We start from the raw sequence: 19,782 nt of genomic DNA, 5'->3' as shown, positions 1-19,782 counted from the left end.
GTTCTTGTTGTAATAATAATAATAATAATAATAATAATAATAATAATAATAATAATAATTATTATTATTATTATTATTATTATTATTATTATTATTATTATTATTATTATTATTATTATTATTATTATTAGTGTGTTATTATTTGGGGCTGCACGGTGGTGCAGTGGTTAGCGCTCTTGCCTCACAGCCTCTTGCCTCAAGGCCCCTGGTTCAAGTCCTGGCTGGGGGACCTGAAAACAGAACACCAATGGGGAACCTTTTCTGTGTGGAGCTTGCATGTGTGGGTTTTCGCCGGGGACTCCGGCTTCCTCCCATCCTCCAAAAACATGCTTCATTGGTTAATTGGTCACTCCAAATTATCCATAGGTGTGAATGTGAGTATGCAGGGTTGTGTGATATGTGTGACCCTGCGACGGACTGGCAACCTGTCCAGGATGCTCCCTGCCTTCGCCTATAAGTGGCCGGGATAGGCTCCGGCAGCCCCATAACCCCGAAAGGGACAAACGGAAGAAGATAAAATATTATCATTATTTCTATTAAAAACAAAAGCCAAACAGGACCGGAAATGTACAATTCAAAAATATCCTAAAGCAGAAGTCTCAGTGTATGACCAAACCACAAGTTAGTAAACAGAAAGAGGACAGAACAACAGCAGACAAGTGTGAAAACACAAGTTACATGGCAAAAACTGAATATCAAGAAAGTGATAAGACCAGTGTTTCAAGAAAAATTGTCTTAGAAAAAAAAATCTTCTCAAGAAAGTCTTCAAAAGAAAAGTAATCTTAATTTAAGAAAACATGTCTTATTAGCTTTTTTCTTAAAATAAGAATCCTTGGTAAGACCTTATTTCTTACACCATTCAGATTTTCTTTGCTTATTTAAATACAATTTTTCAAATTTTAAGAACTTTTGACACTTTGACATTATTTCTAGAGGTGCTGTTTTTGCAGTGTACACAACATTTAGATGTTGACTGCTGATGATGAATGAAAGAAAAAAAAATCAAACTAAGATTATCCCTACAAAAGAGGAAAAATGTACACGATCTTCTCCATCTACCAGTCAGTTGACGATGTTCTTCTTTTATATGTTTTCTGTTTAGAGCATGGGTGCCCAAATTAGGACCCGCAGGCCAAATTTGGCCCACCAAAGGTTGTCTTTTGGCCCACCAAGTCGCGTCTATAGAGGCCGCGGAGTGTTTAGTTGCAAAAATAATTCAACTCCTAATACAATTTCAAAGAACTGTTCGGTAACATCTTGTAGCCCTTAAAATTTATAAATATTAAAGCGAGTGGAAAATAATGGCTATGAATTCAATTACTCTGGAAAAGAGTTTAGTGGAGCACAGCTATTTGTCACCCAAGACAGTATTTATGAAAGAATAATTATCTTTTTTTAAGTGGCACAATCTACTGCAACATTTCTTTTCTTTTTTTAAGTAATAATAATTTGGCCTGATGCAGACGTTATTTAGGCATTGCTCACAGACTTGTTTCGAGTTATTAAACAAAATGGTGTTTTGCCTGCTTTTATTTTCTAATCTAAATTCATTTCCGGCACCCATCCGAAAGCAAACGCTTCATGAGGCGTTGCTGACCAGAGGACAGGTGGGCGGAATATACAGGCACCGTGAATGATTGAAAGCCATGTAGACCAATCAGGAGCTTCAACAGGAGTCATGAAACATTTTACCTCAAATACTGAACGGCTCATTTCTTATTGATGAGCTCTGCCGGAGAGCCTGAATAATTGATCAGGAGGTCAGCAGTAACCACTCCTGCCATTTCCACAATAGCAGAAAAGGGCCTTATGAAGACAAATGTAAAACTTATTACAGCAGTATTACTGGAAAAAAGTAGCCTCCAGGGTTTGGATTAAACTTATAAATAGTTGACGACATATTACAGTTGCAAAGTTTAATTTGTAAAGAAAAATGACAGGGATTTTTGTAGGTCTGGCAATTTAAAACACATTTGTAAAGATACATATTTACATAAAAAAATCTTGGCAATAGGTATACAGCTTTATTAGAAAGTTCGAGATAAACATCACTGACATTTATTGCTAACCAAAAAAAATGATCGAATTGTTTCAATGAAAGCTTTACCAAGTACTATATAAGACTATGGGCAAAAACAGGAGTACAGCAAAGAAGACAGGAAAAGTAATTCATTTTAATAATTTCAAAACACATTGACACACACACACACACACATACGCACGCATGCGCGCGCACACACAAATGCGTCATTAACTAGGTGCAAAAACGTGTGATACAAGCACATTTTTGTACTGAGGAAAAAGGATGAATTTTTAACCTTTTCACCCCCAGGTTGACACACTGGGGTACCACTTTACTTTTTCCTTGACGGAACTAGCACAAATACAGTATGGGCCATATGGAAAGTACATCTAGTGAATACAATTATTGCTTGATAAGAAATATGAAGAAATAAAATATTAAAAACATCTTGAATATAATGTCAAATATATCAAATATAAAAATATAAACATCAAACATAAATATAAAAAAAACCGATGTGAAAGAAGTGTCAGAAATAAAATAAAAAACAACTTGGTAATATTGCATTTTTGTGGTACTTGGCAAGAGATGTGCTCTAGTAAATGAAATCTATGTGCAAAACATGCATTTTACAATTAACAAGAAGCGACCCACTAACAAAAAGAAAAAAATATTTTTAAATCTATGTGCTCAAGGCACACGTGCGTGGATAATTTAAGCGGAACATGTACTCCTCCAAAACAGCAGGGGGCGCACTCATTTGTAACGGACTAGTCATGTAAGCGAGCTTACATGACGCTTCCTCAGCAATGTGATTGCATCGTATTGCACTGTATCTCACTTTGCCGGGTGTGTTCGCTGTTACATTTTTACATGAATGAGCTGACTTATTTTTGACATTTGTTCAGACCCAGAAAGGACTTGTAGATTTTAAAGAGATCGATTCTGGCTCAACGTCTTCTCAGACAGGTTTGTTTATTAATTTATTAGTCGCATGACTAGCAGGGTCATGAGAATCGTGTCATGGTTTTTCAGCTACGAAGTTCAAGTCGTTATTTGAAAAACTCTTAAGACCGCTCATGGAATTGCAGATAATTCTTATTTAAATTCTTCGAACGGATAAATAGCAGAGTTAGCACCAAACTGACTCTGACTGCGTGAACTTTGAACCCTAGAGACTAAAGACCATCTTGACCTGCAGGTAAATGTTTGATATTTTTCTGAATTCAAAAAGATATTTTAGTTTTAGATGAGTACATCTACAGAGTAGACCAATTGCCCTTAAGGATGCTTTAATTTAACCAGATCTATTGGAGCTGAGGATCTGGGCCGAAAAATTCCAGAACCAGTTTTAAATATATTAGTTTTCAAATTTTTACAGACAATTTTGTGTTCCTTTAAGCACAAGTTTTGAAATAAAATGAATTAAGTTGAAACGTTTGATTAAAAAAATATAAATTGCAACATTTAAACATTTAGACTAAAAGGTTTTTTGGATTTTCAAAACAGCAAGATTTTTTATTTTAAAATATGCAATAGGATTAATGATTGGGGTATTTTAATAGTGTGGGTCAATATATGTGTGTGATTCAAACTCAGCCTAAGCTGTTGGTAATACAATAATTATTAAATTTTTTCACATTTTGGCAAAATCTGAACTTTTTAAAACGTTTGACTCACTGTAAATATATATATATATATATATACACACGTGTGTGCGTTCGTGTTAAAGTGACCAACCAGCATTTAAATGCAGCACTTCTTCTAACACAGATGATAGTTTTTGCAGTCCCAACACCATGCTTCCTCGTGCGGGTAAAGAGCTTCTGGTCCGCATACGCTTCTCCTGGAGGCCGCTTTTCCAAGGCAGGTACCTGCTGCTCACCAACACCCTGAGTGGAGGAGTTATGCTGTCGCTGGGAGATATCCTGCAGCAGACCCGGGAGAAGCGCAGGAAGCCTGACAGAGTCAGAGACTGGGCAAGGACAGGTGAGTAGATTGGAAAACCAATCAGTCTGAAAGGATGCCATAACAATCAAGATGAATAGAAAATACAAGGTTTTTAAAATTCAAATTATCTACAATATTTTTAAGATTTGTTTTACATGAGACAATAATACAGTTATATCCCACATTTAATTATGGGTAGTTAAATTATTCTCTCCCTTATGCACCTGTCCCATCACTTTTATGAGCATGCAGGCTCCTTCTATAAATATTTGTTACATAATGGGTTGCTCCCAGGAACCCAGTGATTTCCAGTATTAGTCATTGAAAGGATCAAAATTTAGGATTTGACTCTACTGGCCTTCTCAGAATCCAGACTTCAACCTGAGTGAAGACTGGCAGGCAGGCCTCCTTGTCCAACACAGGTCTGATCTCACATGTGCACTTCTACAGAAATGATAAAATGTCTTTCTAAACACATAAACCTTACGGAAAGCCTTCAGAGAGATGTTGCAACTGTCAGAGGCAGAGGTGTAGGGCTGAATTTAAAAGAAAAATCTATTTTTCCAGAGAAAATCTTCGGAAAATTTAATTTCAACTCATCAAATCAATCAATTTTCTTGTATCATTCCTCTAGACAAAAAATCTGCTTTCGGTTAGCTTTTAATCGAAGGAATCATGATTTTATGAGGGAAAATTCTAATTGTTTTTACAGTTAACACAAAGTAATTGGTTTTTAAATAGAATATTTTGAATAAATTGAATGAAATTTATATTATGAATGTTGCTTAAAGGTTCCTGTACCATGCAAAATCAATTTTTTGAGCTTTTAAGTGTATTATAATGTTCATTACTCATGACAAGAAACCTCAAAGCGGTATTTTGATTTGTTCACGAATTTCTGAGTATTCCTCTGAAAAAACCTGCTCTCTGAGCACCGGCTCCTCCCAAACCACAAATATGAGCGGGCTCCCAGTAGCTGATGAAGACGAGTGAGAAAAGCCTCTTCCAAGAAGAGTCTGTGCTGCCGGTCCGGCCCCAGGCCAACACGGCTACTTTCTCTGCAGGCCTAGCAGCGTTTGGCAAAACACTTTCATTTTAAAATGCACACTACCACATATCCTCCAATTGTGTCTTGTCTCCAATGTCCTATTGTCTCCGTTTTGGAGCTCATTACTTTAGACGCCGGTCTCCAAAAGTGGCCGGGCTTCTTTAAGACACCCTCCACCCCCCGGTCCTGCAGACGTCGGGTGTCTATGGCTCTTTTTTGTGAACCAGATTTAGCATTTACATTTCACGCGATGGCATACGCCAAAGAACAGTCTGGGGAAGAATCTGCACATTTTGAGGTGGATCCTTAAATGTTTCTGAGAACGGCCCAACAGATGGGTGATGCTGAGAAGACGGCTGCAGAAAAAAGCAAACTATTTCCTGGCAGAGATGCAATCGAAGCGAGTCAAAAGTGAGAAGAGCTGGTTTGAACTTGTAATACTGAGCAAAGACAGAAAGGTGCGCCTGTCTCCAGGAAAATGATCCGCATGAAAGCGAAGAGGATTTTTTCGAACAGAGATAAATGATACTTCAAGGAGAGAAAAAACGTTCACAGCCATCATTTCAAAAAATCCTGAAACGTTCATCTCGTGGTGGTTTCTACATTTTGTGACCGAATTTCCTCCCAAAATGAACCCGTTATCCATCACTATTCTGTCTGTGAAAACGCCTGGGTAACTATAGGCAGATATACGGTAGTAAAAGTTCCGATGTTTGTTTTCGTTGGCGAAACACAGACACGCCGCCGATGTCGGCTGTAGGTTGACGTCAAGGAGGCGGTGCCTCAAATATCGAGTCGTCTTACTTCTGGGCTTCTGAGCTGCGAATATAACTCTTTTTTCATAAAACATTTGTTCTTTAGTGTGCCAAAGGAAATAATATATTATCATATATATATATATATGGATAGAGTTTACTCTGAAAGGCTTGAGACAAGCATGATTTAGGGTCTCTAAGTTTATTAGTGAAAAGGAGTTTAGTAACTCTTTCTTAAATCAAGTCAAATCAGTCCCTTGGCTGCCAGAGTAGAGAAGTGTTCCTGTTTGATGTCGAATGAATCAGTCTGCTTTGTTTCATTTGCATAAAATATAGTAGTCCTGTCTTTATTTTCGGTGCGTTAGTGTCTAAACTTTTTTTTAACCGTTTTAGTTTTGTAATTGTACTTAAGCACATTTTATTTTTGACACAAATTCTCCTTGTAATTTTATTCAGAAATAGTCATGACACAAAGACACAACAATATAATTTTGTTTGTTTGTGTCGACGTTTTTTTTTGGAACTACCGGTTGTGTTTGGAAAAAATATTGCACTGAAACAAGGTTTTAATATAATTTTCAATTTGAAACTTTGCCATCTTTAAGTGGTTTCCTGTCAGTTTTTATTTAATTTATTTATCATTTGCTGCCCCAGTTCAGTTTTAAGACTCACCTATGAGGTTCAGTGCAAATGTTTACAAAACTGTTGAAAGCTGTACTGTTTTTGGGTTAAGGTGAAGTACGGTGGCCCTGAAGTGCAAATTACAACAGCAAATCACTCGACGCAAAAACACAGCAAACGACAATTCAAAAAGTAAAACTAATACTAAAAAAAATGTTATAAATCAAAATAAAATTCCAGAAACAAAAACACAACCCCCCCCCAAATTAGGAAAATAAATAGAAATGATTTTTTTTTCCGTAAACAAAAGTAATTTTTACAAATAAAGTGTTAAAAATTGAAACCCAATTGGAAACCATAAAATGCAGATTTTCAGTTGAAATGATGGACAAATGTCATCATCCAATCAGCAATGTCCTAAAGGCACCTTTATTTTTATTTTTTTGATTTTGAACAAAATCTTTATTGAAGATATACAGGATACAAAATCAAGTCAGTTTTTAAGTACACAAATAAAGAAGAGTAACAAAATGTGCCAGGGGAACATAAAGAGCAAAGGAGAAAAAAAAGATTATAAACAAGAGCAGTAAAAGCAGTAAGTTGCTATTCTGTACATTTAAAAAATTCCAGGGAGTCAAAGGTTCTTATAGCTTTGGGGTTGGAAGAATATTTTATTGTTCTGATATATTGGCTTAACTCAATCATAAAAAGTTTGAATGAGGGTTTTTTTTTCAGAAAATTTGCATTTATGAATAAGGAATTTGTCTAGTATTATTAAAAGGTTAATTAAATAGTATTCCCTTATTAGTGAATTATTAACATAAAAAAGAAAAACCAAATAATATATCCTTGTATATCAAATCAAATTCCTTATAAATTTTACATCGAACAAAAGAGGTAAAGTCTTTCCAAAAAGTTGCTGTTAGGGGGCATTTCCAGAATAGATGTATAATTGTTTCAGTGTATAATTTACAGAAGGAGCAGTTTTTATCAATGTTTATGTGGAGTGAGGATTTGGCTGGGTAGCATCTGTGTGTCCTATCCTACTTACCCTTTCTGGTTTCTCCCTTTTTATTCTTTAACATTTAATTTTTATTTCTGGAAATTACTTTTGTTTTCCGACACATTTCATTTTTATTTTTGTTAATTTTTTTGGAATTGTGCTTTGGTTTCAGGAATTTTGTTTTGAAATGTAATGTTCTTTTTATATAAAATAAATTGTATTGCTTTTTTAAATGCTGTTGCATTTTTACGTTGAGTGATTTGTTGGTGTGAAATGCACTTCAGGGCCACAGTAGTGAATGCCAAAACATCACTTCCAGTCTGCACCACTAGATGTCGCCAAATTCCACTTTTTGGTTCATCTGTTGCTGTTGTTCTTTAAAAATTAAGTATCCTTAAACTTAAACTACAGATCTTTCAAACCTAATAGGTACAGAAAGATCAAACTGACTTGATATTTTTGAAAACAACTAATATACAAAAATGGCTAAAAGCAATAAAATGAAATGAAACAGTCCCTTTAATATGCATTGATTAGTTCATGAGTTGTATTGGACATGTGGAAGATGGTATAAATCAGCATTATGCCATTAGTGTAGTCCATATTTCATGTCTAAATTGAAAAGTTGAATGCAAAGTGATTTCTCTTTGTGAGTTAAATGTTTTAATTCATGCGTTTTCTTTCTTTTCAACCCCCCCCTTCCAGGTCGCATGTTTGTAGTGGGATGCTCTTTGGGTCCGCTGCTGCACTACTGGTACCTTTGGCTGGACAGAGTGTATGTGGGGAAGGCTTTGAACACTTTGATCAAGAAGGTTCTGGTGGATCAACTGGTTGCATCACCAACATTGGGACTGTGGTATTTTTTAGGCAAGAAAATCAAAAAGTTTTTCCTTCTTGCAGTTATGTTTGTGTAAACTCAGTGACATTTGTACAGATATGAGCAAATGTTAGATCTTCCTTTAATGAGTCACACACCTACAAGAAAGGATGCTTCCAGTCAAAGGTTGTGCATAAATCTCAGGGTGAGGTTAGACAAAACACTCGTGAGCTTTAAACGAGGCTCAAAGGACAACTTTGATAAAACTGAAGTTGGTCAAGTTTATGAGTTCAACTCTGCTTTTGTTTCTTGCTTTATCTGAAATGGGTTTTAATAAGCTGCGACACTGACGCACATCTTTGTTTATCGCAGGTATGGATCTCTTGGAGGGACACACTTTATCCCAAGGATGGGCGGAGTTTAGAGACAAGTTCTGGGAATTTTACAAGGCAAGTCACTGTCTGACGTGGACATCAGAACGCGTGTGCTCGCCTTTTATGTCTCCTCATCACAGCTCAGCTTTTCTAAAGGCGTGAAATGAGATTTGCTACCGTCTGTTGTGCCTTTACAGCTGCCCCATGTCCCAGTTTTTGTTTTATGGCGTTGTTTTCAGATGGACACATTTCGCAAGACTTGATGAAGAAACGGTCCGTTAAGAAATTCATGATTTGACCCAAGTGTGCACTCAGCAAAGCAAATCAAAACGTTTAAAAGCTGCCAAGTTAAAATGCATCAAAAGATCACAATCCTGCTGTAATTCTCTTAAAAGCTGGCGTTGTTTTTTTTTTTAAAACCTCCCTCTATAATTAATTTTAAAAATTGGACAGTAAAATCAGCTGATGTGCTGCTTGTGTACACAAGTACTCACTTTAGAGTCGTTACGCAAATACTTGAGATGGAAAATAGGGCTTTGACCCACACACCAGTACCTCTGGTGAAGTAACTGTACCTTCTGTGTTAAAGGATAACTTGCTGCTCAGGATCTGTGCAGACCTCACGCTCCCTGCTTTTGATTTTCTCTTTTTTTCCTTCCCAATACAACTTTTTAATCTCTAGGTTAGAAAAGCTTTCCTCATGTTTTCTTTGAGAACTCAGATTTGTTCTGATTTATTATAAGGACATTTGGAAAAAATAAGTGATTTCTTTCTTTCTTTTAAGTGGACAAAATTGTTTTATTTTTATTTTCATGACAGCTTCTCTGTCAACGAAGGAAATTTTTTGTACCACGTTTGCCAAAACCAAAAGTGTGATCTTTTGAAAACCCCAACCATTAGTTTAATGGATGCAGGAATCAATATTTATCCTAAATATGTATGTGTGCAACACAGAGAATATTTGAACTGAAGGAGATGATTTGATACATTTATTTGACCCAAAACCCCTTTTTGTTTCAAGCGGCATTTTTCCTCAGCTGGCTTTGTCATCTGTTTTGTCTTTTTCTTTCCGACAGGTGGACTGGTGCGTTTGGCCTGCAGCTCAGATGATCAACTTCTATTTTCTGTCCCCCAAATTTCGTGTTGTGTACATCAACTTTATCACTTTAGGGTGGGACACGTACCTCTCCTACCTCAAACACAGAGTAAGTGAGTCACTCTAGGTTTAATATTATACTTGTTATCACATTTTATTATTAGATGACAATGTTTATTTTAACCCAAAAAATACCTTTACTTAACCGCTTGAGACCTGGCATCAACATACTTGGACATCACACTGTGGGTTATATTACCACTGTAGTGAATTCTGATTACCTGGAGCCCTGTGACTATGAAATAAAAAGGCATATCAATCAAGATCTGGAGTCTCAAGAGGTTAAATGAAATTATATTTAACAATCTTAAGCTTTTAAGGTTTTCTGGCTTTTTTAAGGCAACATTAAAACAAGTCAAAACACTGAAAATGTTTATTTTACACTAAATCCTTTATTTAGCAAAAACACATATATTATACTTGTTTTTTATATATATATATATATATATATATATATATATATATATATATATATATATATATACATACATACATACATACATACATACATACATACATACACAGTGAGGTCAATAAGTATTTGATCACCCTGTGATTTAGCAAGTTCTCCCACTTAGAAAACATGGAGGGGTCTAAAATTGTCATCATAGGTGCATTTCCACAGTGAGAGACAGAATCTGAAGAAACATTCAGAAATCACGTTGTACGATTTTTAAAAACAATTTATTTGTATATTACTGTGACAAATAAGTATTTGATCACTTGATTATCAGATAGATTTCTGACCAGCAAAGACCTGCTGTTCTGCTTTTAAACAGTCCAACTCCACTCTGCTCATGATTCTAAATTAGTGGCACCTGTTTGAGGTCGTTAGCTTGCATAAAGGCACCTGTGCACCCCACAATCAGTCAGAAGTCTAACTACCAACATGGGCAAAACCAAAAACAAGAGACAAAATTGTAGACCTTCACAAAGCTGGAAGTGGCTACGGGACAATTGCCAAGCAGCTTGGTGAGAAAAGGACAACTGTTGGAGCAATTGTCAGAAAATGGAAGAGGCTAATGATGACTGTCAATGTCCCTCGGACTGGGGCCCCTCGCAAGATCTCACCTCGTGGGGTATCGATGATGCTAAGGAAGAAGAATCAGCCCAGGACTACACGGGAGGAGCTGGTCAATGGCCTGAAGAGAGCTGGGACCACTGTTTCCAAGGCTACTATAAGTAATACATTAAAACGTCATGGTTTCAAATCATGTATCACACGGAAGGTTCCCCTGCTGACGTCAGCCCATGTCAAGGCCCGTCTGAAGTTTGCCAATGACCATCTTGATGATCCAGAGGAGTCATGGGAGAAAGTCTGGTGGTCAGATGAGACCAAAACAGAACTTTTTGGTCTTAACTCCATTCGGCGTGTTTGGAGGAGAAAGAAGGAGGAGCATCATCCCAAGAACACCATAACTACAGTGAAGCACGGGGGTGGAAGCATCATGCTCTGGGGGTGTTTTTCTGCACAGGGGACAGGACGACCGCACTGTATTAAGAAAAGGATGAACGGGGCTCTGTATTGTGAGATATTGGGCAAAAACCTCCTAACCTCAGTCAGAGTGTTGAAGATGGGTCGTGGCTGGGTCTTTCAGCATGACAATGACCCCAAGCACACAGCCAAGAAAACCAAGGAGTGGCTCCATAAGAAGCATATCAAGGTTCTGGAGTGGCCCAGCCAGTGTCCAGACCTAAATCCAATAGAGAATCTTTGGAGGGAGCTGAAACTCCGTGTTGCCCAGCGACAGCCCCAAATCCTGACAGATCTAGAGAAGATCTGTATGGAGGAGTGGGCCTAAATCCCTGCTGCAGTGTGTAGAAACCTAGTGAAGAACTACAGGAACCGTTTGACCTCTGTAATTGTTAACAAAGGCTTCTGTACCAAATATTACAGTTGTTTAACTCAAGTGATCAAATACTTATTTGTCACAGTAATTTACAAATAAATTGTTTTAAAAAAATCATACAACGTGATTTCTGAATGTTTCTTCAGATTCTGTCTCTCACTGTGGAAATGCACCTATGATGACAATTTTAGACCCTTCTATGTTTTCTAAGTGGGAGAACTTGCTAGATCACAGGGTGATCAAATACTTATTGACCTCACTGTGTGTGTGTGTGTGTGTGTGTATGTGTGTATGTATGTGTGTGTGTATATATATATATATATATATATATATATATATATATATATATATATATATCAAAATGCCAAAGCAAATTCACTTGGATTTTTCTGAAGCTATAACTCAATTTTACATTTGAACTTGAAAAGATTCCCTTTTAAGTCTGGATTTCCTTATGTTTATGGTTAAATTATTATTAATTATTGACATTATCTCAATAGATTTATAAAGGGTGCAGTTTTGTTAAGAGGTAACTAACTATTCATGTTGACACATTTGTTACATGAACAGTCCATTTTAACTCCAATAGGAGATGCTTCTTCTATATTTTTACTGTTTTTTTTCAACATTATACAGTAGATTGACCTAAGTGATATATATTTGTTATTTTTTTCTGCGGCTCTCAATTGAATCCTAAATAAAATGTCTTTTAAATCATTCGACTTGTAAAGCTCATCCTATTTGACTCCACATAATCAGCTAAAGGCTGAATGCATTGAAATGGAGTGATTTTAGCAAAAAGGCAACTGAAGTTGCTTGAATTTTGCCACATTAGATTGTTAATAATTTTTTTTTCAATATGGTTCATGTTTTCTACTTCATTCACCATTTGGCTTCTACGTAGCTGGTATTGATAACTTTGACGTTTCTGTTGATTTTTGTGTTGACAGGATGAACTAAAGGATACTGAGGTGACTGACTCGGACAGAAACTCAGTGGATTCAGAGCAGGAGGAGTTTCAGTCGACCAAACCTCTGGAGGAGGAAACTTAAGCCTTGCTTCTCCTCCGACGCTAAAACTGTGCTGCTGTTATTAATGTAGAGATTTCCTCTTGGAAATTGGCCTTAAGACTGTTCACAGGAGAAAACCCTGAGTTTGTTCGATAACCATTTGTTTATCTAAGGAGCTAAGGAGGTTTCAGGTTGAAGTGTCAGAGCACTTTACCCATCAGCCAGGAGGAATTTAAATGTGGGAGTACTTTTCTTATTTATTATGTCTGAAAGACTTGAGTTTCAGGGATACAAAGCAGTTTCACTGCCCCCAGCTGCTCTACTTTACATTCTGAAAGCCATTTCAGTTCTAGTGGTTTTTGTAAGAAGTGAACAAAAAAACAAGTTTTTCTAAAAACCGTCAAATGAGTCATTTTTGTGTGATTTTTGGACACAAACATGACTAAAAAAAGGATTATTTCTCTGCAAGTTTTTATGGGAAGTTTTTAACATCTAGGTTGTTGTAAACTTTGCCTTAAATGAAACCTCATGTTGGACTTATTTTCATGCCAAATATTCACTTGTTTAATCAATCAAATGTGTGATTCAGTGTTTCAGAATGTAAATGTTGTTGACTATTTGTCTAATTGTGTCACACATGATAAATGTAGTATTTACTCCTGTTTGGGCTTAAAGCAGGAAATTGTTTTTTTTTATTCTTAAACCTCTACAGTGTGACTGTAGTTTTGACTCTATTCATGCTTCAACATCTGATTCTGACTTTTTTGGACCTGACCATGACTTTATTAATGATTGATCATTTTTATTGATTTAAAAATTGATTTAAGTGTTAATGTGTAAAAAAATAACTATTAAGTAGATCTAAAGTCTGTGACTGCATCTTTGCGTAAGTCTACATAGAATGGAAATACATTAAAGACTTATTTTAAAGTGACTGAAGTTTGGTTATTTTCTTTATTTTTATAAATAATAGTTTGTGATTAATTAAAAAAAACAGAACATGTATTTCAGAGAATGATTTTTTTTAACAAAACATTTTCCCATTAACTTTTAGAAAAACAAACAAGTATTCAAATGAATAGATAAGTGTCTATTTGTATCTACTATTGACTGATGGTGTAATAAATATTTTAATGTGAAATGCAGTATTTTTTTTAAAATTAATTCATTATTTCAATCATTTTTACCAGTAAAATGATCATCTGTAAAAGTTTCACTGTTGTTTAAAAATGCAGTATTAGTTTTCATTCAGGGCACTGATATTTAAATGGTTACCAAGCCCTAATTTAAATAATTATTTATGAAAGAAAAATAGTTTTAAACCATGGATTTTAAGCTTTTTTTTTGGCATTTAAAAGGTATGTGCTCTAACTGTTGGAAGTTTTTTTCTGTTTGAAATTGCAGAACAACTATGTTAAAAGGACTTTTTCTGATTGGATGAAGGGGTTGTGTTTTGTGCTGCAGTGGAAGCATGTGGGTGAAATTTTTCTCAACTAATTTTGATCAAACCCATTAAACAACTTCCATAAAAGTCACTTTTTATTCAGCCAAAGCCTCTTCATCAGTTGACATCAAAGATATCTCATGCAACCCTATTCAAATATTTAACTGGCCTGAAGTATTTGATATGCAACACCTCGTATTTAAAGCCCTCCTCCTCCCCGGGCTGTGATCACATCCTTCTGTCAAGGATGTAGCCTCCGTGTGTGGGTTTGCATTTGAAAGCTGCTGATATGACTGCCTGCCTTTTCCCTTCTCAACATGTCTGAAGCGATTCACCTCTCTGTTTTGGTGTGCCTGCTCACAGCCACACTCTGCAGCGGTAAGTAAGCATTTTCCATGTTCCGTGTATCGATTGATGACTTCTGTGGGTCAACAGCTCAGAATTTCTGTTGAAGTCTGGAAAAGATGCAAATGTTTTAAAAACAGGAAGTGTTTCACTGTGAAGGACAGGTTCAGAAAAATAAGTAACACCCAAAAAAGAAGACTGCTTAGTGAATTTGTGTCATTAATATGAATATATCAGAATATATCAGAAGTCAGGACTAGACAAGAGTGGGACAACATGCAATTCTAAAGGCAGACAAACATTCACATTAATCAAACACAATATTCGCACTCCTTCTTGTAATTTTGGATGTTGGTTCGCAGAAACTTCAAGAAAAACTCGAATTATTTAAGTTGTAATAAAGTAAAAACGAAAGGTCATATCAGTTTGGAAAAACAAATATTTAGTCAGTTTGAGTGACGTAGAGTTGGACTAGCTGTTGCTTCGCTGTTTCTGCAAACAAACTCACAAAGTTAATATTCTTGTTACCAGTTAGACCAGGGGTGTCGAGCTGATTTTCACTGAGGGCCACATCAGCATAGTGGTTGTCCTCAAAGGGCCAGAAATAACTTTTACATGTAACTAAACATAATGAAAAATAAAAGTAACCACTCCTTTATGTTAAATAACTCATTTATTTATCTATTATAACTTTTTAAAGTGACATAGAAGACATATGTTTGCTTGTTACTGTAGCTTAAATCCTTTTAAATTTGATTCTGACAGGTTAGGTTACATGGACAGTGTTTAGGTCCTGATGTATAGTTGCCCAATCTGATATTTCAAGTCCAATTCCCCCTAGATATGAATAAAAACACACAAATTTTTACTTTTTATTTAAAAAAATTAAAAACTTTTATGGTATCGTGGGCCCCATAAAATGACACAGAGGGCCACCTTTGGCCCGCGGGCCTTGAGTTTGACACATGTGAGTTAGACAAACCACCATCTCTAATTTCAGCTTCACCTAACAGTCAGAAGCCTTTAATAATGTCTAAAAAGCAGTGACCAAATCAAATAAATGTTAGCCGTGACTTTAATTTGTCCAGTCAAAGACCAGCTTTTAGGAGCTTGGAGCTAACCGGTCAATAATAGACGAGATGGTTAGAAAAGCCAGAGGTGATCATCAGTCTTCCATGGTGTGCCAGCTCTCATTTTCCTTTTTCTTCACGATCCTACAGCCTGATTCTGATACTAATTTATCTGTTTACAGGCTCTAATGTTTCCACTACAACTGAACAGAGAATACCTACAACTGCTTCCACTTTATTAACTACAAAGACATCCAACGGCAGCACGCCTCAGCTTCAGACAACAGCTCACCAGGTCGCCACTGAAGCCGTTTCATCTCCCCCCGGAACACAGGGAATGGGTGAAACCAGTCCCAGCAGTCCCAGCTCCCGAACACAGACTACACTGATCACAACGCCCAATGCTACTGTTTTCCAAGAACACACGGCCTCACCGGCATCTGGAACACCCAATGTAACGACAAATACAACCTTGCATACAACCAGTCAAGGTCAGAACAGGTTCAAGCCCAAAATTAAAACAGTTTTAAAAAAATCTGTAGTCATGGTTGAACTGCAGTTTCTCATAAAAACCTCCTTATATCAGGTGGATGTGCAACATCATTGTACTCTTGGTCATTCATAGATTTGCAAACATTTGTGTTTCAGAGTGGTTACTTTTGCAATGAAAACACAATTTGTTGTTTTTTGTTACAGTAAGAAATAAACCAACTTTCTGTTTTGTATTTACTGCAGTTCAAAATGCTACACAATGCATACAGAAAAGGGTAAAATAGTTAAATTATGTTTAGGATATTAGAAAATTCTCAGGTAGTTAGATTATATGGAGTAAAAAGACAGTCAAAAACATTAAATATAAAAATAACAGTTTGAGAGGAAAACCATGTGATTAACAGTAAACTGGAAACTTAAGCATTGAGAAGGCTGTAATATGATGTGGATCAAGATAAATAATTAAAACATTCTAAAACTGCCTTCAGTTTGCAAAAACGTAACTTTTTTTTTTCAATTTTCTTTTTTCTCATGTCACTTGCATTCAGTTTCCTCTCCCATCTGGATAAAAGGTGACTTGGGAGCAAACCCCGGCCTCATAGCCATCATTTGCATCTTCTGTATCATCCTTGGCATGACGTTGGTGGTTCTGGCAGTAAAATGTATTCAGTCACCAAGATCCAACTTCGAGAGGCTTGAAGATGTGCCCTTGGTGAGTAAGGAAACGGATTGAAATTGATTTTTTGTGTCCACAAAAAAGAACATAAGCGTTTGTTTTGGAGTAAAAAGAAAAAAACAAAAAAAAGATAGGAGTCCTGCACGATTCTGGATTGTCTGGCCTGAGTGTTTTCAACTTTATTCTTATCTAGAAGGTATTTCTTTCTTTTTCTCTCAGCGGTTAGTGCTGCAGTTTTGTAAACAGGAAGTATGACTACAAAAAAAAGTCTCACTGTGTGGTAAACGTGCTCTGACTTCGCTTTTTACTCCACAAACAAGAAGCTTATCAAACCTTCCATCAGTTTGTCACCAAAAATTTAAACTGTCAGCATCCTTGAGTGTTCACATGATTTCCGGAACAGAAAAGTATATAAAAAAATGTCTTCTTCACGGCTTATTGATCAAAAGAATAACAAAAAAAAAACTTGATTCAAACATCCTTGAACAGAATACTTTAAGGTTTATAGAAACTGAAAAAATACATGTAATATTTTAGTTGTGCACAGAACCATACATCTTTACAGCCAAATTACTCTGCTTAATGTAAAAATTTGAATGAACAGAGTGCACTCTTTATATAAGCATAGAGATAAAGCCTACATGGCAAAAAGAAACCGCTCTGCTGGGAATCAAACAGCTGATTTAGCAAAAGTCATCACATAACATGAAAAGCTAACTGCCAGGGTTAATAAGCTACTCGCCTGTCTTCATAAACTTACTCAAAAAGACACTTTCTTTGCAGAACATACTTGTTTGTTGTGTAGACGTATTTCACAAAAAAGAGAAAAATGCAAACTCATTTGAATTTAAATGTTTTTTTCCCTGCCTGATAAGTTCAAAATAATCAAATTCACCATTGCAAAGCTTGTTAACACTGATTGGAAATGTGGAGGCCCTTGATTTTCCCTGCTGAGAGGGTCATGCGGTTTGATGTGTTTGTGTGACTGTTTCTTTACAGGATTAGTCACGAACCAGGAAGATTTTTTCCTGAAGGTGGGTTTCTTTTGGGGGGATAAATCATAGTGAGAAAAATTAACTGTGGACCTCCATGGTTTCCGCTTGTTTTTAAAGGTCTTTTATTCCACAAGTTTCTTCACTTAGTTTTATTTGCTCTTTGTTTTTTCTGCTGAACATTTTGAGATGGAGTGGGTTCAGAAAAGGGATGGACTTTTTGAAATTAGTTTAAACTATAATAACAAAGAAAAACTGGGAAAAAAGTGTAAGTCTTTGGTTATACTGTAACTGATCCTTTGTAGGATTTAAGGTCAAACCTGGTTTGTGGCATCAGGCGATGAACACTGCGTGTTTGATATTTCGGGGTCACTGGAGCCTGTCCCAGCTGCTGTTCAGCAAAGGACACCCTGGACAGGTTCCCAGTCAGTCGCAGGGCCATATTTGATTTGAGTTTATTGCATTTTTCTTTTTTTGCCTTCATTTTCAGGGGAAGGTGAATGAAGAGTCTCCATTTGCGCATTACTCCAAATGATGGAGGAAGCACAAAGGAGAAAAGAGATCCGTCCGGTCTGCAGTGACACTGATGTTTCTGGACAGACATTACCACTTTCAGCTCACACTCTTATTCGTTGGACTTTTGTCATTGCAAGTGGAACATTCCTGCATCTGCGTTGACTTGTTTCTTTGCTGCTGGTAAATGAATATTAATCAAAATTGTTATTGCATTACATGTAAGGCTCCATTTATGTGGTTTAAAAGGTACAAATGTATTTTCTTTTTAGTTTTTCTGTACAAATACTGTTGCATTTTGCTTCATGGACACTACACAAAACAGTTCAATAACATGCAAATTATTTTTTGAGGCAGTTTTTGGAAAATTTCACTTTTAAATTCCGTCAGAATTGAAAGTTTGAAAATGAAGGTTTAAAATGAATTTTTATCCATGCAAATGCATCTGGGATTCTGATGTAAATATATAATTTTCCACAGTTGATAATTTTTCCACAATTGAAATTTATTTACGGGCAAAGTCATTAAAAAATCGTTTTCTGAATAATTGTGGTTAAAAAATTGTTTTTTTAAATCAAAATGAAAAATTGGATAAACTTATTAAATAAACTATAATTGATTCACTCACTCACCTGTATCCTATTGTTTTCAGTTACAGTAACAAAAATTTATTTTTTTCCCTGTTCTTTACAGATAATATTTAGTTCCAGCTAAACGGTCCACCGTGTTCAAGCGTCCTAATTGGCAGTGTTAAATCTTTTGTTTAAGAATGTCAATAAAGTTAAGGAGGAATGTAAAACAAAGCTTCTGTTGTCTTTTTTTAAATGTGATTATTCCCTTAAAAGCTGCAAGTTCTTGTTTTAGCCTGTGGAGGATTTTGGCCTTTAAAAAGTCATTATTGTTTTACGGTTTTCCAAATTTCAATGGCTTTTATTGTTCCTTGCCTTTTGACAGATTTGCTGCAGAAAAGCTGCTACGCCACATTACTTACAATTCTGTAAAACATCCAATTTAGCTGAGGACTGAGTAGACTATCATTATGAATTTACGTCAAAGGGATTTTGCAGGAGTGCCACATATTTTGCTGAGGTGTCTCAGTAAATGATTGCTTTTAAGAATCATGGAGAATTGGTATCAAGCTGTCAGTTTTGCACAGAGAGCATGAAACAAGAGCGGTTATGTGACACCTTTTTAGATTTCCTGTATCTTGCGTGACGTGCTGTCTCTAGTTTTATATTATGCAAACCTTTTAGCTACTTTCAGAAGAACCACTCCTTCAACCACGTATTAACATGCCAGAGTTTCACCACACGCCGCCCAGAGCCAAGAGATAAAGACTGGTGTCTGCAGGGCTCATTGATGTGCAGTACCCAAAGAAAGCTAGCAACATATCAGGACAAAGAATGGCCAAACAGGTGGAGTCTCTAGGTGTGGTTTTGTTGTCTCTCTGTGTGGCTGCAACCTCCAGCCTGAGACACGTGGCTATGAAAGAGTGGAGGGTACACAAAAGGAAAGCTGGGTGGGCCTAATTCTATACAAATGAGGAACACAAAGTCCTTTGTCACATTACTGAAACCCATTGCACGTCATTCATGTTCATCAAATGCAGGTTATTTACCTTGACATATTTGAAATTCTGGTCT

At 36.2% G+C, this 19,782-nt stretch overlaps 2 protein-coding genes across 5 annotated transcripts; both read left to right on the top strand.

Moving 5' to 3' along the window:
- The first annotated feature begins 2,797 nt into the window (after positions 1–2,797).
- Positions 2,798–13,541, top strand: mpv17l2 (MPV17 mitochondrial inner membrane protein like 2). 4 transcript variants are annotated; one of them, XM_011474028.3, is made up of 6 exons: positions 2,798–2,992; positions 3,797–4,012; positions 8,106–8,267; positions 8,590–8,666; positions 9,668–9,796; positions 12,548–13,541. In XM_011474028.3, the coding sequence occupies exons 2-6, from the start codon at positions 3,823–3,825 to the stop codon at positions 12,647–12,649; spliced, it is 660 nt and encodes a 219-aa protein (XP_011472330.1). In that variant the 5' UTR covers positions 2,798–2,992; positions 3,797–3,822; the 3' UTR covers positions 12,650–13,541. The 4 variants fall into 4 exon arrangements, with proteins under 4 accessions (XP_011472330.1, XP_004068032.1, XP_011472329.1 ...); XM_004067984.4 differs by having other exon boundaries at positions 2,804–2,992; positions 3,804–4,012; XM_011474027.3 differs by having other exon boundaries at positions 2,804–3,224; positions 3,804–4,012.
- A 736-nt stretch (positions 13,542–14,277) lies between these two features.
- On the top strand, positions 14,278–18,938 carry LOC101167696. Its single transcript, XM_004067918.4, has 4 exons — positions 14,278–14,429; positions 15,649–15,957; positions 16,507–16,670; positions 18,117–18,938. The coding sequence occupies exons 1-4, from the start codon at positions 14,369–14,371 to the stop codon at positions 18,159–18,161; spliced, it is 579 nt and encodes a 192-aa protein (XP_004067966.1). The 5' UTR covers positions 14,278–14,368; the 3' UTR covers positions 18,162–18,938.
- The last annotated feature ends 844 nt before the right edge of the window (positions 18,939–19,782 follow it).

This window comes from Oryzias latipes, chromosome 4 (assembly GCF_002234675.1).
Source record: "Oryzias latipes chromosome 4, ASM223467v1".
Taxonomy (NCBI): domain Eukaryota; kingdom Metazoa; phylum Chordata; class Actinopteri; order Beloniformes; family Adrianichthyidae; genus Oryzias; species Oryzias latipes.
This window is presented reverse-complemented; position numbering and strand designations above follow the sequence as displayed.